This window comes from Hypanus sabinus, chromosome 13 (genome assembly GCF_030144855.1).
Source record: "Hypanus sabinus isolate sHypSab1 chromosome 13, sHypSab1.hap1, whole genome shotgun sequence".
Taxonomy (NCBI): Eukaryota; Metazoa; Chordata; class Chondrichthyes; order Myliobatiformes; family Dasyatidae; genus Hypanus; species Hypanus sabinus.
The window spans coordinates 28,312,374-28,340,195 of NC_082718.1; the positions used below are offsets into that span (position 1 = coordinate 28,312,374).

Below are 27,822 nucleotides of genomic sequence, written 5' to 3' on the forward strand. Positions count from 1 at the left end.
TGTGTTCACATGAACCACTGATAAAAACAGTAATGCATAATTTGATAAAACACTAAGTAATGCACCTTAGTGCTATTGTAGACTTCTGATAACCCTCTACCTTGCACTGGTTTGTAACTACTCGTCGTCCAGTCACCATAAGACTGCAAGACCATAAGACAATGGAGCAGAATTAGGCTATTCAATCCATTGAGCCTGCACCGCCATCCCATCATGGCTCATCCCGGATCCCACTCAACCCCGTACACCTGCCTTCTCGCCATGTCCTTTGATGCCCTGACCGATAACAAAACAATCAACTTCCTCCTTCAATACACGCACGGACTTGGCCTCCACCACCTTCTGTGGCAGAGCGATTCACTACTCTCTGGCTAAAAAAATCCCTTCTTACCTCTGCTCTAAAAGGCTGCCCCACAATTTTGAGGCTGTGCCCTCTAGTTCTGGATACCCCCAGCATAGGAAACATCCTCTCCACACCCACCCTATCTAGTCCTTTCAACATTCAGTAGGTCTCAATGAGATTCCCCACACATTCTTCTAAATTCCAGTGAGTACAGGCCCAAAGCTGCCAAACGCTCCTCATATGCTAACCCCTTCAATCCCAGAATCATCCTTGTGAATCTCCTCTGGACTCTGTCCATTGACAACACATCCTTTCTATGATAAGGGGCCTAAAACTGTTGACAATACGCCAAGTGCGGCCTAACTAGTGTTTTATAAAGTATCATCTCCTTGTTTTTATATTCTATTCCCTTTGAAGTAAGTGACAGCATCGTATGGCAGGTGTCCAGCTCCACAAGAGGTCACTGTGGCCCCCAGCTGCTCCCCCCCTCCCATTTCCCCTCAACTTCATGGCCCGTTCCATGCTGCGGGCAGAGGGTGCTGTAAATCCAACCCGATATCTTTAACAGATTTTCAAGCCAGCTTCTTGACTTTTGCTGATCACTTGAATCTTCATGGTACAGAGGGCAACAGACCAAGTGTTGGTTAATATAAACATCATTCATTTAAATATCAATCAGTCTCTAGAAAATAGCTCACTGCAATTTAGAATGCAGTGATTATTCTGCTTTGAAATTCTATATTGTTCCAGTCATTTACAGTCAAGATGGCGCCTGCGTACAACACTCTTTTGGTTGACGTCTTCTGGATAGATCATGAAACCATGTATTTCATTTCTTTTATGTCTTTTATGTTGGTTTTTTTTGTCTTTAATGCGACTCTGGAACTGCTGGAGCCAGTGATTTGCAGGTTGGAGATCGTTTGGGTGTTCTGCAGCCTCGGAGAGGATTCTGGGAGAAAGAACCAACGTGAGCAAGAAAGCTGCGGGATGGGGTATGCGCCGATGTCCGACTCCATTTCACCGCTCACTCTGAGAGGATTCCAGGAGAGCACAGCAGTGTGAGCAAATTTCATGGTGAGAAAGCTGCGGGATGGGGTGTGAGCTGATGTTTGACTCCATTTCACCGCTCACTCTGAGAGGATTCCAGGAGAGCACAGCAGTGTGAGCAAATGTTTGACTCCATTTTGCTGACTAAAGCTTCTATCGTTCACCAATCGAAGCAATGAGGGAGATTGAAACAGTGAGGCGAGTGTGGAATGTGAGTGCTGGATGCCTGATCTCTGGGAATCACTCTGTGATCTGAGAGGGGAGAGCCGGCCGCTGTACCTGGAGAATGTTATCTGGGTGCTATGCATTACAGATATGGACTTGGACTAGAGACTTCAATCTTTCAGTCTTAATAGTTTCTTTGACTCTGTGATTTTCACCCAATTTTTCTCATTTTTTTTGTGTGTAGGGGAGAAGGTTTTGGGGGCCAATGTGCCTGTTCTATTTTTGCTTGTTTTTTGTGTGGGGTGGGGAGGATTTAAGGGGATTGATGATCATGCTGCTGTTCTTTTTCTTTCTCGGTTTTGTGGCTATCAAGAGAAGATGAATTTGAGAGTTGTACACTTTGATAATAAATGAACCTTTTTATACCTTAAATGAACCTTTTTATACCTTAAATGAACCTTTTTATACCTTTTAAAGTGGGCAATTGTTTTGTCTTTGAACAAACTAATGTGAAATATTGTCATCTGATTTTTATTTGCTTCTACATGGATATTCTCACCACACCTATAAATTTCAATGGATATTCACCAGGCTCCATAGAAATCTCACCACACCCACCAGGCTCGATAGAAATCTCACCACACCCACCAGGCTCCATAGAAATCTCACCACACCCACCAGGGTCCATAGAAATCTCACCACACCCACCAGGCTCCATAGAAATCTCACCACACCCACCAGGCTCCATAGAAATCTCACCACACCTACCAGGCTCGATAGAAATCTCACCACACCCACCAGGCTCAATAGAAATCTCACCACACCCACCAGGCTCCATAGAAATCTCACCACACCCACCAGGCTCGATAGAAATCTCACCACACCCATCAGGCTCCATAGAAATCTCACCACACCCACCAGGCTCAATAGAAATCTCACCACACCCACCAGGCTCGATAGAAATCTCACCACACCCACCAGGCTCGATAGAAATCTCACCACACCCACCAGGCTCGATAGAAATCTCACCACACCCACCAGGCTCCATAGAAATCTCACCACACCCACCAGGCTCGATAGAAATCTCACCACACCCACCAGGCTCGATAGAAATCTCACCACACCCACCAGGCTCCATAGAAATCTCACCACACCCACCAGGCTCGATGGATATTCACCAGGCTCGATAGAAATCTCACCACACCCACCAGGCTGGATAGAAATCTCACCACACCCATCAGGGTCGATAGAAATCTCACCATACCCACCAGGCTCGATAGAAATCTCACCACACCCACCAGGCTCCATAGAAATCTCACCACACCCACCAGGCTCCATAGAAATCTCACCACACCCATCAGGCTCGATAGAAATCTCACCACACCCATCAGGGTCGATAGAAATCTCACCACACCCACCAGGCTCGATAGAAATCTCACCACACCCACCAGGCTCCATAGAAATCTCACCACACCCACCAGGCTCCATAGAAATCTCACCACACCCACCAGGCTCCATAGAAATCTCACCACACCCACCAGGCTCGATAGAAATCTCACCACACCCACCAGGCTTCATAGAAATCTCACCACACCCACCAGGCTCGATAGAAATCTCACCACACCCACCAGGCTCGATAGAAATCTCACCACACCCACCAGGCTCCATAAAAATCTCACCACACCTACCAGGCTCCATAGAAATCTCACCACACCCACCAGGCTCGATGGATATTCACCAGGCTCGATAGAAATCTCACCACACCTACCAGGCTCCATAGAAATCTCACCACACCCACCAGGCTTGATGGATATTCACCAGGCTCGATAGAAATCTCACCACACCCACCAGGGTCGATAGAAATCTCACCACACCCACCAGGCTCCATAGAAATCTCACCACACCCACCAGGCTCCATAGAAATCTCACCACACCCACCAGGCTCGATGGATATTCACCAGGCTCGATAGAAATCTCACCACACCCACCAGGCTCGATAGAAATCTCACCACACCCACCAGGCTCGATAGAAATCTCACCACACCCACCAGGCTCGATAGAAATCTCACCACACCCACCAGGCTCCATAGAAATCTCACCACACCCACCAGGCTCGATAGAAATCTCACCACACCCACCAGGCTCCATAAAAATCTCACCACACCCACCAGGCTCGATGGATATTCACCAGGCTCCATAGAAATCTCACCACACCCACCAGGCTCGATAGAAATCTCACCACACCCACCAGGCTCGATAGAAATCTCACCACACCCACCAGGCTCGATAGAAATCTCACCACACCCACCAGGCTCCATAGAAATCTCACCACACCCACCAGGCTCCATAGAAATCTCACCACACCCACCAGGCTCCATAGAAATCTCACCACACCCACCAGGCTCGATAGAAATCTCACCACACCCATCAGGCTCCATAGAAATCTCACCACACCCACCAGGCTCGATGGATATTCACCAGGCTCGATAGAAATCTCACCACACCCACTAGGCTCGATGGATATTCACCAGGCTCGATAGAAATCTCACCACACCCACCAGGCTCCATAGAAATCTCACCACACCCACCAGGCTCGATGGATATTCACCAGGCTCGATAGAAATCTCACCACACCCACCAGGCTCCATAGAAATCTCACCACACCCACCAGGCTCGATGGATATTCACCAGGCTCGATAGAAATCTCACCACACCCACCAGGCTCCATAGAAATCTCACCACACCCACCAGGCTCGATAGAAATCTCACCACACCCACCAGGCTCCATAGAAATCTCACCACACCCACCAGGCTCCATAGAAATCTCACCACACCCACCAGGCTCCATAGAAATCTCACCACACCTACCAGGCTCGATAGAAATCTCACCACACCCACCAGGCTCGATGGATATTCACCAGGCTCGATAGATACTACATCCGTAAGGCTCAATGTGGTTGGATTTTATGTGGGGGTTAGGAATTTAACTACAGAATATATTGAAAATGATGGCTATGTTTAGGGTTAACCCCTTATAGTAGGTTGTAATAATATCTTGTAATTACAACCTTATTGAATCCACTTTTGTATTGTGGATGTTACTGCGAGCTGTCTCTCAACGTTTCATTCTGGAAACAGAAGGAATAAGTGGTTTGGTGCAGCTGATGAGACGGCAGGTAAGAGGCAAGAAGGGAGCTACTAGGAAGGATTGGAACTGCAAGTTAATGACCTGAAAGTCTCTCCTGTGCTTTTTCGAACTTCTGTTTCCCAAAATAACCCTCATTTTACAACAAACTGGTGCAGAGATGCTTGTATATCTATTCCTCAGGGAGGCCAGAGGAGTTTGTCTGTGTGGACTTTAGTAAAGCATTCGAAAAGCTCCATCATAGTAGACTGGTCCAGAAGATTGAGGGACAAGGGATGCACAACAAGTTAGAAGGCTGAGCATAGAAGAGTGTAACACAGGAATGGGGCCTTCAGCCTAAGAGTCTATGATGAACATGATGCCAAATTAAACTAGTCCCTACTGCCTACACTTGACTCATGTCCCTCCATTCCCTGCGTTTTCATATTATCTGTGTCGGTAAATTGCCTACAATATTGGCTCTGACTCTGTGGTTAGTAACATGTATCAGTGATTTGGCTGAACGTGTAAGTAGTCTGATTTCAAAGTTTTCTAACAACATGAACAGTGGATAATGAGGAAGGTTGTTAACTGATGGAAACAGAAGAGTTACAAACTTGGGCAGAGAAGTGGCAGATGGTGTTTAATTCCACTAAGTGTCAGGTGACGCATTGTGAGAGGTCAGATTCATGAGGAAGGCATAGAGTAAATGGACAATTTGTAAAGAGCACTGATACACAGAGGGATGTTGGATGTAAGTTGATAATAACTCACTGAGGACAAACGCAAGAGGAAAGTACAACATAATGGGCATAACACTTAGCAGCTGATGTACAGAGCAAAATTAGGGTGCAAGTCCTTGGCTCAATGAAAATGGCAGTACATGCATAGAACAGGAAAGAAAGCCTATGGCATACTTGCCCTTATGAGTGGGACACTGTGTATTAGAATTTGGAAAGTTCTGTTGTCAATTGATTTGGCAACATTTAGAGTATTCAGTTCTGGTAGCTACACTATCGGAAGGATAGAACCATAGAACATTACAGCACAGAAACAGGCCTTTTGGCCCTTTTTGGCTGTGCTGAACCATTATTCTGCCTAGTCTCACTGACCTGCACCTGGACCATATCCCTCTATACACCTCTCATCCATGTACCTGTCAAAGTTTTTCTTAAATGTTAAAAGTGAGCCTGCATTTACCACTTCATCTGGCAGCTCATTCCACACTCCCACCACTCTCTGTGGGAAGAAACCCCCCCCTAATGTTCCCTTTAAACTTTTCACCCTTCATCCTTAACCCATGTCCTCTGGTTTTTTTCTCCCCTAGCCTCAGTGGAGAAAGCCTGCTTGCATTCACTCTATCTATACCAATCATAATTTTATACACCTCTATCAAAGCTTCCCCTCATTCTTCTACGCTCCAGGGAGGATGTGGAGGCTTTGGAGAGGGTGGAGAATAGGTTCACCAGGATGCTGCCTGAAGTGGAGTGTATTAACTATAAAGAAAGATTGGACATACTTGGATGGTTCTCTCTAAAGCATCAGAAGCTGGTGGGGTGATCTCAGAGGATATATACAATCAGAGAGACATGGATGGATTAAATAGTCAGAGTCTATATCAGGGTGAAAATGAAAAGTACTTCTTGGAACCTATCCATAATTACAAAAGAGGTGGGTGTCAGTGGTCAGAACAAATATTGAGGTAGATGATTCCCTGGTGACTGACAAAGTATGTCTCAGGCCATTATAGGAGAGGAAATGCATAGCCTTAGCAGAGATATTTGCATCTCCATTCATACCATCTGTGATGCTGTATAAGATCACCCTTCTACATTCTACTTTCTATGGAAAGAAGCCCCAGTGTTTCCAACCTCTCCATATAACTCAAGCTCTCCAGCTTTGGAAAAATAATTGTGAATATTTTTCTGCATCTTTTCCAATGTAATCACACCCTTCCTTTAGATGGGCAACCAGAAATACACACAACTGTTGTCTCACTAACAGTTTCTACAACTGTACCATAGTGTCCCAACTCTTGTACACAACTCTGACTGATGAAAATGCACGTGCCAAAAATGTTTGCACCACCCTTACCTGATATTAACCCTCTAGAAAACATTTAGAACACTCATATAAATTTAAGCAATAACGACTGTATCTTCATCCCAGGCAATCCCCCCCCAGGACCTGTTTCCAGTTTGGCTTTACAGGTTCTGAGATGGCTTGTAAAGGCAGAGTACAAACTGTAGATATTTCAATAGAAGAAGCAGATGAAGTTAGGTTAGTAAGTAGGACAGTTGTAGTTGTATGTGGGAGAGTTGGAGAGAAGTATGTGGGACAGTGGGAGAGCAGTATATAGGACAGTTGGAGTTGTATGTGGGACAGTTGGGGAGATGTATGTGGGACAGATGGAGAGAGCATGTGGGTCAGTTTGAGTAGTATGTTGGACAGTTGGGGAGAAGTATGTAGGACAGGTGGGGAGAATATGTGGGATGTGCACTCCTGTTGCTCATGCAGAACTTACGTGTAATCTCGAAGCAGGGTGTCAAGCTTATAACTACCATCCCAAGTGCTTGTTTTGCATTTTGTGCCAGAGATGCCAGGAGAAGATGCTTGTACTGCCCTTCTTAAAGGAGAATCTGAGCTATTCTGGAACATTTTTCTCCAACTTCCCGGTAACCTGCACCCATGGCAGGGCTTGAAGCAGAGCACCTAATTCAGAGGTTTGGTGTCGGGCACATGAACATTCATGGCTTCCCTACTGTAGCTTACTGAGATTAACATGGGTCTTCATTCTGATTGAGAGAGGACATTAACCTTGGTTCACATCTCCTCCCAGGGGATTTGTAGCAATTTGTGAAGTGCATGTGGATGGTATTGTTCCAGTGCCCTGGGATGCTGCAGGTCTCAGAAGCATACAGAAGAAACAGAACACAAGTTGGTCTTGGTGATGTCATCTGTGGATTACTCCACACAATTGTGATCTCCTCAATGAAGAAAGGGTGTACTGTCTATAGAGGGAGTGCTATGAAGAAGCATCAGATTGTTTTTTGAATGTCAGATGGGTCATACGGTGCATGGACAAATGGACAGATCATGGAACAATATTAAGTTAAGGCTAATGTCTCATCTGTAATATTTAGAATGCAAAAAGATCTTTTTTAGAAAAAAATTTTTACAGACCTCCTTGGGGTGGCTAAAGGGATCATGCAGTCTCGGTGGGTAGACTAGATAGGACTGACATGAGAGGTAAATTTCTCACACTGTTGGTGATGAATCTTTGGAATCCTTTACCTTCAGGAGCAGTGGAGAGGCAGCCTCTGAGTTTATTTCCATTAGAGACCAATAGGCTTCTGGACATTGGCAGAAATAAGGGATATATGGAGTGACATAAATAGTCTGGGGTTTGAAGATAAGCCAAAGTCTTGTTGAATGTCATGGCAGACATCTGCTCCCACTCATATTTTTGATGTTGCATATTTTTTATTTTTAAAAAAATATAATAAGTAGTCTGACTTGTCTTTTTTTTCTGGTTCCTGTTCCTTTCCACTGAAATGAGTGGTGTTGCTGTACCTGTGTTGGTTAGGGGGAATGGTCAAATTGTTCAGTTCAACTAGTGAAAAAGTACGGAAATAGTATCTCAGAACTGGATGCCAATGAGAGCAGTCATGGTCAAAACTCACATATGGGTGGGATGTAACTTTGGGGTAAAATGCTAATAGGCTCCAGAGAATTCTCACTGGGTACAATATTCAAAATGGAAGAGGTCCATTTCTCCCACATTCTGTTGTTAATTTGAAATATGATAACTAAAACAACATTTTTTAATAATTTATATTTATTGTTGGAAAACAGTTAAATATAAAATACAAGTGAATAAATCTTCCTTACTTCTGTTGTCTGTGGTTGAGATTGTCTGGAATGGGATAATTTCTCTGGAACTTTGCGATTTACGGCAGGTACATCTTCAAGGCGAGATTCACGTGGTTTGTCAAACCAATCTGTTTCTTCCCGACGAAGATGGTATGCTTTGAAAATCAAAATACTATCAGTTCTTCAAAAACATGCAATTGGAGTTTAAGGGTGGCAGCAAACTCCGGGAGAGGATGGCATTCTTCCCGTGGCTTTATGCAGCATGCAAGCTTTCCAACATGTTCATGCACAAATATCACCCACAACACAAGATTATGGCAAAGCGCAAAACACAATTGCAACATTTTGTAGATTTACTAACTGGGCACTAAAGGAGAGTAAACCATGGAATGTTGATACTTTTCTTAAATTTTAACGAGATTAAAAGTTTTTGCATAGAAATTATTTGGGTGTCATATGGACAAATGTCAGTTCTCATGAAGATTTTTTTCTAAGGATTGATAGTAGTTATCAGTAAAATATAAACTCAAATCAAAATTAAAAAAAAATCATTCTAATCTGGCATTAGAGTCAGTTAAGTTGGTCAAAACAACTTTTTTGATTCAGTTACTGTCCAAAGTTTTTAATAATAATTGGAATCTAGTCAGGACAACATAAATTCTGCCATAGATTCTAGAAACATGAACTCCTTTGATTTGGAAACAAAATACAATATTCTGAATGGAAAAGGGCCAGTTAGCAACCAACTGCTAACAGTTGATATCAATTTCTATTGTCACTGACATTGCATAAATCATTAAATGTTAGATTTTCATCCACTGATGGTGGACATGTGAGAAATCTACCCTTTCTTGAGAAATATTTTTCTCAGTTCTGAAAAGCTACTCAACACAACAATGTAAGTTGTTTTGGGATTTGTATTTATCCACCTGAAGCAGTAGTGTCCTTAATTAGAACATCATGCTGCTCCAAGTTTTAATCTTCCTAGTGGAATTGTTGAAACTGAAGGTCTGACACCATATACTTTTGGTATTTTCAGTGAACAAATCTTCTCAAGAGCCAATGACCATGCTTTGAATATGTACCATATAAACCACTCAGTGGCCTTTCATTAGCTAGCAAACTCAATTTAACAAAGCTGAAAGTCTAGCCAAATTATTCAACTCACAATTGATTTCAATGAACTTAGTTTGGTTGGGTTCAGTTAATTGATTCAGTGCTGTGCATAGGCCTGTTCGATATAAAGCAAGAGAAGGAAAAAGGAAAAGAAAAGCAGCGTCAGAATAGTTAGGTTCCTCAGGTGGTACTTTATTTTTATATGATGTAGGGAACCGAGAATATTCACTGCAGTCATCTCTGATTAAGTTAACCAGCATTTTCAAACTAAAATCTGGTGATGTCATTGTTTGTATTCAGATGATAGGGAAATGGGACAGAAAGCAGACAACAGAAAGAAATTCAGAATGTCCCAAAGCAACAAATGAACTCTTTGTCAATAATATGAAAAATATATAAAACATTTGTTAACTCTGAAAGATAATTCCAAAAATAAACAAGCCTGTCTCTTTCAATCATTCAGCAAATTAGACACTTTGAGGATGGTGTTTTAAGTTGCACATTTCATCCCTCTGTAGGGTGATGAACACTTTCACTAACCAAAGTTTACTGCAGGTGCCTTGCTAGAAGCTCAGTGAGAAATATTTATCTGTGAACCCATGCAGATTTCTGCGAGCTATTTGTTTTACTTATTAGGTCTAGAATGGAATTGACAGCTTTCTTGTATAGCCAATTTCCAAATACAAAGATAAAGCAGTTGAACATAACTCAGTAGCATCTTGTCTTTATGGACCTCAATAAATTACAGTTGGAAGTGACCAAACCCTACTCTTAGTATTTTCTGGATTTTCTTGAATCTGTCAACGTTGAAAGAAATATGGCGGAGATAAAGACACTTCCCCATTTTTATCAACTTGTATGCTAAGGAAATGATATCCTGCAGTAAAAGCCCAATACCCTAAACTTAAAAGTACTAATTTCTCTGTGGATGGATAGCAAATGGTCATGAAAATGGTTTAGTCACAACCCCCCCACCACATAAATAAATAAATAATAAAGAAAACAGCAAGACAGCTGCCCTTCATAAAATCATTGCAGTAACGTACACATTCACAAGAAATAGATGACTTCAGAGCACAGAATATTGAGCAGTACAGAACAAGAACAGGACTTTCAGTCCACAATGCTTTAGTGAAGTACTTAAACATGTAACTAAATGAACTAACACTTCTACCTACACAACGTCTACATCCCTCTATTCTCTGCACACCCAGATTCAGATATGCTTTTCTAAGAACTTCCTAAATGCTTCTATCATATCTGCTTCCACCACCATCCTAGTCAGCACATTTCAGATACCCATCACTCTCTATGTAAAAAAAACTTGTCCTGTATATGCAACTCCTTTGAACTCCCCCCCCCCCACCTTAAATGCAAGCCCTCTGGTACTAGATATTTTGACCATGGGGTAAAAGATACCAGCTTTCTTCTACCTATGACTCTCATAATCTTATCAACCTCTATTAGATCTTTCTTCAGTCTCTGCTCCCCTGAAATAAAAGCATTACAAGTTTGTCCAACCTCTCCCTATGGCTCGTGCTCTCTACTCAAGGCAGCATCTTGGTAAATCTCCAAAGCCCTAATATCCTTCTCATAATGGGATGACCAGAACTTTATAGTTTAAGTGGTCGGTGTTGGGACCACTTCTGTTTATGCTGCATATTAATGATTTAGATGATGGAATAGATGGCTTTGTTGCCAAGTTTACAGATGATATGAAGATTGGCGGAGGGGCAGGTAGTGTTGAGGAAACAAATAGGATGCAGAAGGACTTGGATAGATTTGGTGAATGGGCAAGAAAGTGGCAAATGAAATACAATATTGGAAAATGCATGGTCATGCACTTTGGTAGTAGAAATAAATGTGCAGACTATTTTCCAGGAATCTGAGATGCAGAGGGACTTGGGAGTCCTTGTGCAGAACACCCTGAAGGTTAACTTGCAGGTTGGGTTGGTGGTGAGGAAGGCAAATGTCACGTTAGCATTCATTTCAAGAGGTCTAGAATACAAGAGCAAGGATGTGATGCTGAGGTTTTATAAGACACTGGTGAGGCCTCACCTTGAGTATTGTGAACAGTTTTGGGCCCCTCATCTTAGAAAGGATGTGCTGGCATTGGAGAGGGTCCAGAGGAGGTTCACAAGGATGATTCTAGGAATGAAAGGGTTATACATCTGGGTTGTCATACAAGGTTAATACAAGGCTATCATCTGGGTCTATACTCACCGGAATTCAGAGGGATGAGGGGAGATCTCATTGAAACCTTTCGAATGGTGAAAGGCCTAGACCCAATAGATGTGGAAAGGATGCTTCCCATGGTGGAAGAGTCTAGGCACATCCTCAGGATAGAGGGACGCTCTTTCAAAACAGAGATGCGGAGAAATTTCTTTAGTCAAAGGGTGGTGAGTTTGTTGCCAGATGCAGCTGTGGAGGCCAGGTTGTTGGGTGTATTTCAGGCAGAGATTGATAGGTTCTTGATTGGATGTGGCATCAAAGGTTACGGGGAGAAGGCCGGGAACTGGGGTTGAGGAGGAGATTAAAAAAAAGGATCAGCCATGATTGGATGGCAGAGCAGACTCGGTGGGCCAGACAGCCTAGTTCTGCTCCTATGTCTTGTGGCCTTATACAATACTCCAGATGCAGCCTAACTAGAGGTTTAGCAACACAACTTCCTGACTCCTGAACTCAATACCTCAGCAAATAAAGGCAACCATGACATATACTTTCTTTACCACCTTCTCAACCTGTGTAGCCAATCTCAGGAAGGCATGGACTTGGAACCCAGAGCCCCTCTGTACATCAACACTGTTGAGAATCCTACCGTTAACTGTGTACTGTACCCTTATATTTGATCTCTCAAAGTGTAGCAGCTCACATTTAGCTGGATTAATCTCCATCTTCCATTTCTCCACCCATATCGGGAACTGTCACTATCCTGCTACATCCTTTGGCAATCTCCATTTCCACAACATCAGAAATCTTTGTGTCATCTGCAAGCTTACTAACACACCCATCTATATTTTCATCTAAGTAACTTATACATATTACAAACAAAGTTCCCAATTTGGATCACTGAGGAACATCACTAGTCACAGACCTCCATCCAGAACATGATTCATCAATCATTACCCTTTATTTTCTACGGTCAAACCAATTCTGAATCCACATGACCATTTCACTGTGGATCCCATGCATCTTAATCTTCTGATGAGCCTTGTCAACTGCCTTACTAAGGTCCACATAGATATATCCATCATTCTACCATAAATTACTCTCATCACCAGCCCAGAAATAATTAAGTTAGTAAAACATGGCTTGCCTGAACCAAGCCACGCTGACTGTCTTTAAGAGGCCATGAGTTTCTAAATACCCGTAAATCCTATCCCCAAGAATCCTCTCCAGTAGTTTCCCTACCCTGCTACTGGCGTGAGAGTCACTGGTCTGTACTTGTTAGGATTATCCCCATTTTCCTATTGAATAATGGCCCAACTTTAGCTACTTAGTGTGGAGGAAATGTGGGATTTCGGGAACAACGTCCACAGATCCCTCAAAGTTGCTGAAAAAATTGGTAGGGTGGTTAAAAATGCATATGGTGAGTTGGCATTCATTAGTCGGGGGTTGAGGTTAAGAGCCAGGAGGTAATGTTGCAGCTCTATAAAACCCTGGTTAGACCACATAGAGTATTGTTCTGACTTCTGGTTTTCTCATTATAAGAAGAATGTAGCAGTTTTAAAGAGGCTGCTCCCTTGATTAGAGAGCAGCTCTTATGATGATAGGTTGAGCGAGGTAGGATGACAGGTGACTTTATAGAGCTGTACAACGTGATAAGAGGCATGGATTGAGTGGACAGCCAGAGACATTTTCCCAGGGCAGAAATGGCTAATATGAGGGGGTATAACTTTAAGGTGATTGGAAGAAAGTATGGGGGGGATATCAGAGGTAAGTGGGCATGTGCAATGCCTTGCAAAGGGTGGTGGTAGAGGCAGATACATTAGGGAGATTTAAGAAACTCTTAGGCACACGGATGATAGAGAGATGTAGAGTAATGTAGGGAGGAATGGTTAGATTGATCTTAGAGTAGGTACAAAGGTTGGCACAACATTGTGGGCTGAAGGGCCTGTACTTTACAGTGGTGTTCCATACTCTATCTTCTACTTGCCAGTCCTCTGGAACTTTGCCTGTGGTTAGACAGGACATAAAGATTTTGGTCAAGGTCACAGAAATCTCATCTTTTCCCTCTCCGAATAATCTGGGGTGAATCACATCCAGCTTAATGTTCTTTAAGAGGCCTCATATATGCTCTTCTCTTATGTACTTAACTAATATTGTAATTCCCCTACTTAGCTGACACAGAACCGTCAGTGTAAGAAAAATTCTGGAAGATTTGTAACAGTTTCAGGGAAACTTTTCTCTGCTGAAGTATACACAAATACTTGGACATAGACAAGAGTAAGGGAGTATGAAAATGAACATAGACAAGAGTAAGGGAGTATGAAAATGAATAGGAACTATGTGCATGCACCTCAAGTACCTTTTGTCAGTGATAAAATAACCCCTGTGTTCCGTTTTACCTTCACTGTCTGACATGGCATGTTGGAAGTCATCCATGATGAAGGCGATATCGCGGTCGTATCCACGGGTCCGTGACTCCTCCCTCATATGCTGCTGCACTTCAGGCAGTGAGTGGCTTGAGCCAAACTGCTCCCTGGTGTCGGCCGATATTGGCGGCAGTGGTCCTGCTGCTGCCCGAGCCATCCCCATGGGCTGTCCAACTGGGCTGAGAGGGCTTTCCTCCTCTGAGTTCTGGGCCACAATGGGAATTCTACCCCTACTGTGGCTGATGGGCAAACTCGACGGCTTAGTTCGTCCAGTTGGAGTACTATGTACATAGGCCATATCTAATGGATCACTTTCCTGACTTTTTATCCGTAGCGATGTGCTGGAAGAATCTCTTTTAATTGACAGATCAAGTCCATAGACAGATGAGGGCCTGGACCTTGTGCCACTTGTGTAAGCTTTGTCAATGTCATCATCTAGGGTCGACCTAATGGCTGCTCCCAGAAACTTCTGCTGGTCGCGAATATTTTTTCTCAGTCCAAATGTAATGTCGTCCTGCAAAAGTCTTGCCCTGGAGCCAACCCCAGCTGCTGACGGCATACTGCCCATATAGCTGGCGTATTCTGCCTCTACGTCGCGAGCTTCCTGAATTGGCAAAAACTTGGAAATCTTGGGGTCCAGCAGCTGTTTTTTGTGCTTGCTCTGCTTTTGGTAAATGAAGGAGGGGGGCAGTTGCTTCGCGGCCTGTTTTTCCAGAGTTAGCCTGCTAATGCTGTACTTCTCAGATTTCGCAAAGTGCCTGTAGCTGCTGTCTCCATGGTAATAGTGAGGGAGGCCGGAAAGATGTTCTAAACCTTCCGTACCTCTGCGAAACTCCTGTTTTATTTGTTGCTTCAGAAGCTTCAGCTCATAAGGATCCTCCATGGAGTCCTCTTCCGCCTTCCCGTAGGAGTGTAACCGGCTGGACGCCTGCAGTGTTCCAATGAAGTCCTTCACATCTCCAGCTCTGCGTGCTTCGCTGGCATGGAGAAGTCGCTCACTCTTTTGTATTTCCTTCTGTAAATGGTGAAGATTAAAACCAGCGGTAAGGGAACTAGACCCTTTAGTGAGTTCGCCAATATCATCGAGCAGCACATAGTTCCTGGATGCATGGGGGTCCAGGTCTGTATAGTAGGAATCTGCAGAAATGTTTGACATTGGACTACTTGCCATTGCCCCTCTTTCGTCCAAGCCTAGCCTATGGTCTAAACTGCTTAGGTGAGGAACTGCATATGTCGTGTCTGTAGAAGTGGAGGCCAACAGAATGGGCTGATTGTGGATCACCTCATAGTGTGTGGTAATTTTTGGTTCAAGATCAGCAAGTGTGCTCTGCCTGGGCTTCTGCTGAATCAACATCGCTTGTGATGAATGCGGGTAGGCTGTGGACTGGCTTTGGGGAGCAGGAGACTGCTGTTGTTGGTAGGTAATGGTGGGCACTGCTTGATATGTAGGCTGTGTTTGATAGGGAGAGACTGGTTGATGGTATAATGCCTGCTGTTGGTACTGTGTTTGGGCTTGTGTTGTTGCTGGAGTGGAGTACTGGTACTGCGTATAACGGCTGGGAGTGGTCGCATACTGAGTTTGAGACTGGGTTTGAGAGGAAAGAAACTGGTCATAATCAGACTGTGGTGCTGTTCGAGGCCTTTCTAATCCACGTTGTCCATCCAGTCTGGTATCCCTGATGTTGCTCACTTCACTGTCTGACATGTAATCTCGTTCCTCAGCCACACCCTGCAAATATGCTCGCTCCCTCTTCTCACGCTCCTTCAGTAAAGCTTCTTTTCTTCGATTGATGCCCATTTCTAAATATCGCAACTTGGCATCAATTTCTTTCTCTTCTTCATCCAGCTCTGCCTGTTTCTTCCGGAGTTTCGAGGACTCTCTCTCCACGAGCTCCAATTCCCTGTCAATGTCCTGGAGGATTTTAGCTCTGGCCATGGTGTTTGTCCTGCAGACTCGCCTGCGGGAGACAGAGCCTGCACTGGAGAACGTCACCTGGCTCCCAGGGGCACCAGCCTCCTCTGGAGGAGGGTTGGGAAGAGTCCGCTTCACTTTTTTCTGCGTACCCACTGTAGAGATATTCTGAGAACTTTTGGTCTGAAATCAGAGCAAACAACATGAATGAATAGTGCTTGCAAGGTTAGAAGCCCAGGTGCAATACCATAACGTCAATGAAATCCAGCAACACTCAAGTGTATTTTACTCCAGCTCAGGCCAACATGAAATGCTGTTAGGATTTTGCCGGAGATTTCACTTACAATTAAGCACCAGAACTGACTGTCACCCATGAGCCTCTGCTTCCCCTTAAACAATCTATCATAACATGTTTGCTATTGTATTCTCTGGGCACTGAACTCAGCAGCTTGTTGCTAATGTTAGTCACTGAATTGGTATGGATCCTTGTATCTCCAGTTCTTTGGACAATGGGGGAGAACACACTTGGCTGGCTTGTGAAATTCATGCTACAGAATATGCATGTGGGTTTGAAAATTCAGATAATTCAGTTTCAGTCCATTTGATCTTTTTAGGCATAACTGAATTTTTTTTTACATTTGATCTGTCCAGCAAGGTCAGGTTATTAAAATAAAAACATCAACTTTTGTTCTCTAGTCAGGCAAATAATTTGAAATTAGCAGTAATAAGATTATCATAGGACTATAAAATATAGAAGCAGAATTAGGCCATTTGGCTCATTGAGTCTGCTCCACCATTTCATCATGGCTGATCCATTTCCCTCTCAGCCTGCCTTCTCCTTGTATCCCTTCATGCTCAAGAATCTAACAAACTCTGCCTTACCTATACCCAATGACTTGGCCTCCACAGCTGCCTGTGACAATGAATTCCTTGTATTCACCAGTCTCTGGCTAAAGAAATTCCTCTTTATCTGCATTCTAAATGGACATCCATCTATTCTGAGGACATATCTTCTGGTCTCAAGCTCCCCTACTATAGAAAACACCCTCTCCACATCCACTCCATGGAAGTCTTTCAACATTTGTTAGATCTCAGTAAGGTCCCCCCCCCCCCCCCATTCCAGTGAGTACAGGCCCAGAGCCATCAGACCATTCACATGATAAACCTTTCAATCCCAGAATCAGTTTCATGAACCTCCTTTGAATCCTGTCATAAATCCCATCCTTAGGATTTCTCTCTAACAGCTTCAGGACCACTGATGCCTTACTGGTCTATAGTTTATTGGAATATCCCTATTTCTTTTCTTGAACAAAGGAACAACATTCACTAATCACCAGTCCCCTAGAACCTCCTCTCTAGCTAGAGAGGAAACAAAGATCTTGGTCAAGGCCCAGCAATCTCATCTCTTGTCTCTCTCAATAACCTAGGGTATATCCTATCATGCCCTGGAGACTTATCTAGCTGAACATTATTACAGAAACCCAGCACTGTCTCTTTCTTTATCTCAATATGCCCTTGCCAATTTGCAAGCTCCACGCTGATCTCATTATCTTCCACGGCCTTCTTGGTAAATGCTGACACAAGGTACTTGTTTAGAACCTCACCCATGTCCTAGATCTCCAGCAACTGTTCTGTCCTTTAGTGGAGCTACCTTCTCCCTAGTCAGCTTCTTGCTCTTGACATCTTGGGATTCTCGTTAATGAAGTAAAACCATTTTGCTCTTTTTTTTTTCAATGCAAAGATTCACAATTGGTTGCACTACGTTCCTGAAAGCACCTGCAACATTGCAGGTACTTTGGTGTGAAATTGTTGACCATACCTCTAGTAAAACTCAATCAGGATTTCAGAATCAGAATCACCAGCACGTGTTGTGAAATTTGTTAACTTAGCTTTTAAAATGCAATTTCACTGATGTACTGTTTGGTGCTAATCATTAAATTAAAACCACCATGTCTCATTGCTGCAGTGGTTACCAAATACCTCACTGGACACATATAATCCAGTCAGGAGCCATTGACTTGTTTTTCTGTTTTCAAACAATACAATAATTTTCATTCACATATCTAGTTGATTTATTATTCTTAATTCAAATAAAAAAGTCTAATATAAAGCTGCCATTTGCTTGCCAATGATCTGGTCTAAGAAGTTTCTTGCTGATGTCATAATGAAGTAATATTGCTCAATCGTCTTCTAATTCTTCACTGGGCTACAGGACTATTTATTAGTTAATAAAATATGAATGCTTCAGTGCCTGTAAATCTATTTGCAACTCCTCACATAGCTGTTGATTTACATGTCACCTATTGTGTGCTTATCAATCAGCCTTCTTCTTGGCTATCAGTCTACAAGAGAATGCAGTACATATTGTTACATCTTAAGATTAAAATTCTGCTTGGGAACAAAATGATTGATGCTCTAAAGAGCAATTATCTTCTACACTGATGAACAAAGAATAACAATCTGTTGTGACTAAACATGTCATTTTTCTACGGAAGTACTACTGTCTATTGTAGCATTACATAACATTGAGAAAGCAGCAACCTACTTCATGAGAAAACCTCAAGACATTGTACGAAGTAATTACACATGCTAGGAATGCATCGGCTGCGCTGTGAGACAGTGGCTTCATTTTAAATTTGAATCGTCCGTTTAGTGATTCTGTTCAATTGGATTAACCATAATCAATAATTAACTAGACATATAGCATTAGCAATTGCAATTCAGAAACACTATTCAGAATAGCATCAGCAATTCCAACTCCAGAGCCTAGCAATTATACCAAAATACAGGAAAATTTTTAAGTGATTACCAACAAAATTGTGATAAAACAAGTCATTTAAAAATACTTACAATAGACATGCGCCAAAGAATTATGATTTTCTTTAACACATGCACATTATTCAAAAACATGAATAATATTATAATGTGAATAATGTAACAGTTTAACAGCAGTAAAAGTACCACATCTAGTCAGCAATATAACAGGTGATCCAATGGTTTTCATTACTTAAAGTTTACATCTACCCTCCCAACTGCCCCACTGCTCCCTGCTTTGGAGGTTCAGGCTCTGTGTTGCCTTCCACCTGAGTGGAGAGGACAGAGTGTTTCTTTCAGAGAGTCTGACACTTAGCAGATGCTGAGAAATGGGCTCAGTCCCATCCAGTGACTCAGCACAAGGGCACACCAACCATTATCAAGCAACGTCAGTATTTATCTCTGATATGCCCATTCCAAAATGAATAATTGCTGAGCAGTAGCAAAAAATAACCTTGTATATCTAAATAATTCACAGCCTAAGGGATATATTATGTATCTTATAAAATAGCTAGTGGATGAGAAAAAATGTTTGAATGCTTGATGATTATCAACAAGAGAAAATCTGCAGATGCTGGTAACCCAAGCAACACACATAAAACGCTGGGGGATCTCAGCAGGCTCTTCAGCAAGACTGTTGAAGGGTCTCAGCCCGAAACATTGACTGAACACCTTTTCCATAGATGGTGCCCGGTCTGCTGAGTTCCTCCAGCATATGGTGTGTGTTGCTAGTGCTTCGGTAAGATTGCTTTGAAATTCCTTTTCAAAATTCACCATTTTCATTAATCCCTCCTGGATTTCTATAATCTAAGAATTTTTTTGTTTGAATTTATAAAAGGCATTCTGTTGGCTATGAATGTGTAAATCAATTGAATCGTTTATTTAATTCATCAAGTATTACTAATGAATTAATATAGATACAATACGCTACTGTTCATTCTGGATAAGGTTGTCTAACTGAAAATTCAATAGAATCAGAACCAATTTTGGAAACTGAAATGAGACCAAAAATGTTTGAAGGCTGACAGATTGCAAAGGAATGCTTCACTTGTGGTAAGTGAAGGAGCTTCTGTAAATAGATTATGGCTCCTAACTGCATTGAGCAAACATCTGCAAGAGATCATTATATCATTAGATGAATCAGATAATGTACACAGCATCAAAGTTTGATTGTATATCTGTTTGGAGCAATAATTCATAATGTAGAGGGGAACGAATGCATTTGCTGAACTCTAGTCCTTACAGGATTTGTTTCAGGATGGTTACTAAAACATTAATCTCCAGATTGTTACCTGAGCCACATGCAAACTGGCATAGGGTTAATGGATCAGAGAGTTAAACACATGGCTCAAAGACTGGTGTGGGAGAAGTAGATTTGAATTTGTGGCAAATGGCACCAGTACTGATGAAGGAAGGAGTTGTTTCAACGAGATGGGCTCCACCAGAACGATGCTGGCACCAGGGTCCTAGCAAATTGCATAACTAGAGCTGTGGATAGGATTTTAAATTAAATAGTAGGGGAAGGGGTAGATTCCACAGCTTGGAAAAGTATGGATAAAGGAAAAGGAAAGGAGAGTTCAGGAGAGGTTACTGAAATTTCCAGAATAAAGAAGAAAACAAGAAGTTTAGAAAGAGATAAAAATTTAACTTCTGGCAACATGGAGACAAAATTGAGAAGAAGGAGGTAGTAAATTTCTGGGAAGATGGCAGCACATTCAGACACAATGGCCTTTCTGGGTCAAAACAAAGGTGTAATTGTTTGTCTTTTATGTCTTTTTCATGATTGCAAGACACTGTTGGATATGGGAACATCAAATACTGTCGGTCTATGCCTGTAGTGAGTCACTGGATAGTGATGGAGCTGGACGCTGTGCACTGTGACGCAGTTTGCTTCAGCCACCCAGGGAAGAAGGCATCAGGAGCGATGCATAGAGAGTGGTCCAATGGATTGTGCAGGTGATTGTCCTGGATGTTTCTGCTGTGATCACAAGACCCCGTTGGACACCGGTAACATAGGATATTGCAAAACTGGTTCACTGGTTCATTGGTGAGACCGACGGCGGGGGCGGGGGGTGGGGAGGGAGCCTGAGTTGCCTCGGTCGTTGTGCGGACAAGGCCCTCTCGCCTCGGCCCCGCCTGTTGAAGCTGCTGCAGAAGGAGATGCTGAAGCTGGCATGTGCCACTAGATTGGGGGCTGGCCCCTCCCATCAGTGATGCTCTCTAGCATGCGCTCGGTGAAAGTCAAACTGGATTGTGCTCACTGGTGTGAGTTGAGAACTGCTGCAGGCTCGTTCTTGCAGAAACATGGCTGCAGGATACTTCAATGCATCATCATTCTGCAGGCCATGACACTCAGGGACTTGGGTTATATAATTTTAATATGTTGTTTCTTTTGTAAATGCATGTTTTTCTGCTATCATAGTTAAGTGCACTATAAGTGCTGTGTGTTGTGTGTTACTGTTGTACTGTCTTTGGCACTTTGGTTCCATAAGAAAGCAGTTTCGTTTGGCTGTATTCATGTATTGACTAGATCACAATTAAACTTGAACTTGTCTTCTACATTAGCTAAGGTAATAAATTGCATTCGACATTGGCTTTGTGGTTGAAGTTGCAGAGTGGTAGTTTTTCTGACTGTGGGCCTGCCTCCAGTGGTGAGTGCATGAATCGGTGCTGGGTCCATTGTTGTTTGTCATCTATATCAATGACCTGGATGATATTGTGGTAAACAGGATCAGCAAATTTGCAGATTGCACTGAGATTAGGGGTGCATTAGATAGTGAGGAAGTCTGTCAAAGCTTGCAGTGGGATCTGAACCAGCTGGAACAAAGGAGTGAAAAGAGGCAGATGGAATTTAATGCAGACAAGTGCATTTTGGGATGACAAACCAGGATAGGACTTACATGGTGAGCAACAGGGTCTGAGGAGTGCAATATAATTGAAGAGTCTGGGAATAGAGATCCATAATTCCTTGAAGGTAGATAGGGTCATAAAGAGAGCTTTTGGCACATTGACCTTGATAAATCAAAGTGCTGAGCGCAGGAGTTGGGAAGTTATGTTTAAGTTGTATAGGGCATCGGTGGGCTTAATTTGGAGTATTGTGTGCAGTTCTGGTCACCGAACCTACATGAAATATATCAATAAGATTGAAAGAGTACAGAGAAAACTTACAAGGATGTTGCTGGTACTTGAGTACCTGAATTATAGGGAAAAGTTGAATAGGTGAGGACTTTGTTCTCTGGAGATTGGAGAATGAGGTGTACAAAATTATGAGGGCTATGGATGGGGTAAATGCAAGCAAACTTTTACCACTGTTGCTGGGTGAGACCAGAACTAGAGGTCATGGGTTAAGGGTGAAGGGTGAAATGTTTAAGGGGAATACAAGGGGGATCTTCTTCACTCAGAGAATGTGGAATGAGCTGCCAGTGGAAGTGATAGATGCAGGTTCAATTTTAACAGTTAAGTGAAGTTTGGATAAGCACACGGATGGGAGACATAAGGAGGTCTTTGGTCTGGCTGCAGATTAATAGTATTAGGCAGAATAATAGTTTGATACCGACTAGATGAACCAAAGGGCCTGTTTCTGTGCTGTTGTGTTTATGCCTCTATAACTCTAGTAGAGGACTAAAGGTGTTACATTTGACTGCTTGCAGTATATACGTTTATGAGTTCCTTCATCACTTTGTATGTTGATTGAGATACCAGTATTTGCAGTTTCTTGTGCCTCTCTTTATAAAACTCTGGTAAGGCTGCACCTGGAGCATTGCATTCAGTTCTGATCATCCCGTAAGTAAATGGGAAATAAACGGAGACAGAGGAAAGGATGCAGAAGAAAATTACCAGGATTAGAGGGCATTAGCTCTGAGGCTGAACAAGCTTGGGTTGCTTTCTCTTGAGCAGCAGAAGCTGAAGGGAGACCTGATCAAACATTATGAAACTATATGTAATAGGGTAGACAGCTGGTATATTTGTCTCAGGGCCAAAATGTCAAATACTACAGGACATGCATTTAAGGTGAGAGGAGGACAATTCAAAGTGGATTTTCAGGGCAAGAATTTTACACACAGAATGGTGGGTGCCTGAAATGCATTGCCAGGGTGGGGGGAGGCAGAGAATTGAGGGATATGGACCATTTGCAGGCATGTCATTAGCTTAATTAGGTTGTTACATCACAGTGGGCTGTGTTGTTCTATGGTCTATATATATATATATAGACGCCACAATCTCCTTCAGAAGATGATTAAATATTGGTTGGGGTGCATGATGGGAAAAAGTACACTTAATTTGCAATAAATCAGGTTAAGGTGTTGAGGTGTCTTATATTCAAACATTGTTATAAATGATAAAAACACCTAGCAGATCTGACAGGATCAGTGGAAAAAGAAATATTACTGACATTTCAGGTGAAACACCACTGTGGGAGTGGGGGGGGGGGCGGGTAGGAAGAAATTGCACGGGCCTTTGCAGAGATACTTGCCCCATCTTTACCCAGGGGTGAGGCAACATAAGACTGAAGGGTGACTAATGTGCCTTTGCTTACAAAGGTCTGCAAGAACAAGCCGAGGAACTGCAGGCCAATGAGCTATCAGGGAAAGGGTCTACCAGCATTTGGAGAGGCAGGGATGGGTCAACAACAATCAGCATGGCTCTGTGTTTGTGTGTATGTGTGTGAAACTGTATCTTACAAACTTGACTGAAGATGGTGAAGACGTGACAAAGAAGATTGGTGAGGGGAGGGCAGTGGATATTGTCTGCACGGACTTTAGCAAGGCATTTTAAAAGTCCTGCATAGAAGGCCAGTCTGGAAGTTTAGATCACATGGGACACAGGGTGAGCTAGTCAACCAGTTAGATACAAAACTGGCTTGCTGGATGGAGTCTGAGGGTGCTGGTGGAGAGTTGTCCTTCAGACTGAAGGTCTGTGCCCAGTGGTATGCTACAGAGATCACTGCTGGGTCTGTTATTGTTTGTCATCCATATGAACTATTTGGATGGCATAATTACTAAGTTATTATCATCATCAGTCAGTTTGTGAAAGACACTAAAATCGGTGTTGTGACCCACAAGAGAGAATCTGCAGACGCTGGACCATCCAAGCAACTCACACAAAAACGCTGGAGAAACTCAGCAGGCCAGAACTCATTCATCTGCCCTGCCGAAGGGGCTCAGCTTGAAACGTCGACTGTACATTTTTCCATGGGTGCTGCCAGGCCTGCTGAGTTCCTCTAGCATTTTGTGTGAAAATTGGCAACTTTCAGGGATTTATGCCCTTAGACTCCAAGATTCATTTATCTGCTCCTCCATCCCACTAAGAACCCTGCCATTAACTTTGTACTGTGCCATGTATCACTTCACACTTTTCTGAGTGGAACTCCATTGGCTAAACCCAGCCCAGCTCTGCATCCTGTCAGTGTCCCACTGTAACCCACGACAACCTTCTACAGTATCCACAACACCATCAACCTTTGTGTTACCTGCAAACTTACTAACCTCCCCTTGCACATCCTCGTCCAAGTCATTTATAAAAATCATAAAGAAGGTTCCAGAACAGATCCTGTGGAACACCACTGGTCACCGACCTCCAGGTAGAAACCGTTCCATCCTCCGACCTCTATGGCAAGCCAATTCTGAATCCACACAGCCAAGGTTTCCTGGATCCAATGCCTCCTGACTTTCTGAATAAACCTACCATGGGGAACCTTATCAAACACCTTACCAAAATCCATATACACCTCATCCATTACTTGACCTTCATTAAAGTGCTTTGACACATCCTCAAAGAATTCAAGCAGCCTCTTGAGATATGACCTGCCCCTTGCTGGTGATCAGTAATCAGACTAAACTTATCTAAATGCTTGTAAATCCTGTTTCTAGAATGCTCTGACAGTTTTCCACCACTGACGTTAAGACTGACTGGTTTATAATTCCCATGATTATCCCTATTACCTTTCATGAACAATGGAATAACACTTGGCATCCTCCAGTTATTTGGTGCGACAGCTGCAGCCAGTGATAATCACTAATAGCACGGCAATCTCTCTTCTTGCTTCATCCTGTCCAACCCCAGGGATTTATTCAAACGTTTGTTCAAAAGTTCCAACACTGCCTCTTCCTTAACCCTGAGCCTTTAATCATGCCGTGCTTGAATGGATTCAAATCTCCTTTGACCTCTTCTAATCGTAAGGTGCCTCTCTTCCTTGAATCACTTGCACTAACTAGATATCTTCCCTGAAACTTCACCGTTGCAATGGTGGTTCTGGCTTCCTGAAACCACAGTGGCAGGAGAATTTCACATGGTCAGATCATTACATTGGATATGGTAGCTGTTAACCCCAATGAACTGAACTTTGCCTGTTAGAGTTGCCACAACATGTCAGCTTTATGATTGCCTGAAATGTCAAAAACATTTTCATCATCAGCGGTGTTTCACGTTGCAAACAAACAATGAGGAATTGGATTGTGGCACAAGGCTTACCATATAATTGTCGCTGTATTGGAACTGTAATCTGGAGGTTTCTTCGGCTGTAGGACTCAATGGTTTGGGGTCAGACATGGACCGCTGCATCACCTTGATGGTCCTAGGACTTAGTGGCTGACTCTTAGGCAGTTCTGGAGCTGCTAGTTTCTGTGAGATGATGTCCACAGAAGAGGATTTCTCGTAGGGCTCAAAAAGTGTGTCCATTTCTTTGTTTGGGGACATTGGTGAGACTGGTGAGTACAATACCTTGGGTGATTTAGGCGGAGTGGGAACAACTTGAAATGTTGAGTCTGCTCGAAGGTGAGTTGAATATCCAATCTCTAATGGTGTTGGTCGTTTTTTGTCAGATTTCTGTGGGGATGCTGTAGTGAGTGACTTGCTGCTTAAGTATGGGGGGCTTTGCTCATCCGAGTCTGCCTCAGTCTGGCAACCTAAACTTTCACCTTTGTAAGTCTTCTCTGGAGCTGAAATGTGCTTCACTATTTCTATCTTAGATTCAATTCGAGCCCTTACTGAAGGTGTCCTTATTATTCCCACAGGTTCTGTTTGCACAGATATCTCAGCTACAGTCTGCACTGCAATATTGGAAAGCTTTGCAAAATGCAGGTGCTTTGCCTTGTCCAGCTCTTGCCCACCATCAGCATACCTTGTCACACGGGACTTCCGCCTTCTAGTGGGAATATCCCAGTCCTCCTGATTATCTTCGTCATCTGTCTGGACACTGGAATCCACACTCTTTTTAGATCTTCTTCTTCTACTGGAGTAGGGTCTTTCTGTTCCTTCTTCATCATCGGTTTGGACTCCGCTGTCAACTATCTTCCTGTACAGACTGGATTCTTCCATGCCTTCGTCCAGATGCTCCGCACACTGAGCTCGCAGCCTTGGCATGGAGCTTCTCTTTTTCAGCGGCCTCCCTTCCCTAACATCCACATCTTTTAAAGACATTTCTGATACAGAGCCTGGCAGACAGGGCCGAGGCACGTGCTGGGGAAGCCCGTCGGACTGAACAGCGTACCATGATTCTGTCTGTGGTACCTCATTTCCCATCATGGCTGAAACCGAGGTACTAGGATCTTGAGCATGCCAGAACTGGCCATTGTCTGCTGTAGTGTATTGGGATTCTCTGACAGCCTGGTCTGCAGACGTCTGGGGTGGGACCACACTGGAGGGATCGTAGCTGTAATGATATATCTGTCGGAACTTCTGTTCCTCGAGGTGTTGCTGCAGTTGCTGCTGCAGCTGTTGTATTTGCTCGAGCTGCATCTGCTGCTGGGCTATGGTTTCCTGTTGCATCATGAACTGAGCTTGGCGTTCCTCCTCCTGCTGGTACAGGAGCTGCTGCTTCATTGTCTGCAGCTCCTGCAGCTCCCGCTGAACGATCAGCTTCTCCTGCTCCCGGAAGATCTGGATCTCGTGGCGCTCTCGCTCAAGCTCTTCAGCTAATCGGAGCTGCTTCATCTTCTCAAACTCAAGCATCTCTCTCTCCATCAGCAGGTGCTTGTTCTCTTCGGATGCAGGGGAAGCGACGGGTGACAGCCTGGGAACTGCTGCTGAGTCGGCTTCAGGCGGCATGAAGATACCTGCAGATGAAGAGCCTGGATACGTGGCTACAGTCGTTACATGGGATCCACTCTGCAGTGGTTCTGTGCCAACAGGTTGGAAGGTTGACGATTCTAAACCTAGGGGAAGGCCAATAGCTGACTGGCTCTGGGGTAGACCTGAAGCTGATGGGGCAGTTCCGCTGGTGTGGAGACTAAGCGAGTGGCTGAATATTGAACCTGGCTGGGTGGTAATTGCAAACGTAGATGGAATTGGTGTTGCCACAGAAGAATAAACAACACCACCAGAAGATCGTAACACACTTGGCATGCCATAGTGGCTCCCTATAGTTGGTATTATTCTTGCTTGAGAATACTGTGGCAGCCCAGCTTGTCTCGTCTCTGGATAGCTCAGTGCTCCCTTGCTGAGGTGGTCTTGAGGCTGAGTACAAACTGCAGAATAGTCCATTAATTCACCTGTAATCATAGGGTCAGAAACACAGCTCATTCCTTAGTACACAAATTAAAATGTGGGGATTATTTTTGCCATTCTGTCCAGGTGCAGAAAGCAATGTGCATGCAGTTCTTTGTTATCGTGAACAGTTTGGAAAACAGGCTGGGTGAAAAAATAGCATGCAGGCACGTGCAGGCAGCTGTATGCATAATGCAAAAAAAAGATTGAAATAAATGTCCTCATGCTCAATATTCGGGAAGCAAATGTAACAAAAAAAAAGAATTAGAGATGATGCATAAAGAAAGCATTAGCCCAACACAAGTTGAGGGAAACCATGCAGCCTTAATTTTAAGGAGAGATCCGTAGC

General features: G+C 43.4%; 1 protein-coding gene across 1 annotated transcript in view; it reads right to left on the bottom strand.

The window, feature by feature from the left end:
* Positions 1-27,822, bottom strand: part of pcloa (piccolo presynaptic cytomatrix protein a) — a 389,623-nt gene that overhangs the window by 202,172 nt on the left and 159,629 nt on the right. The window contains exons 8-10 of the mRNA XM_059988484.1: positions 25,461-27,478; positions 14,237-16,358; positions 8,571-8,707 (exon numbers count right to left, since the gene is read on the bottom strand). Coding sequence (XP_059844467.1) covers positions 8,571-8,707; positions 14,237-16,358; positions 25,461-27,478 — 4,277 coding nt within the window. The remainder of the gene's footprint in view (positions 1-8,570; positions 8,708-14,236; positions 16,359-25,460; positions 27,479-27,822) is intronic.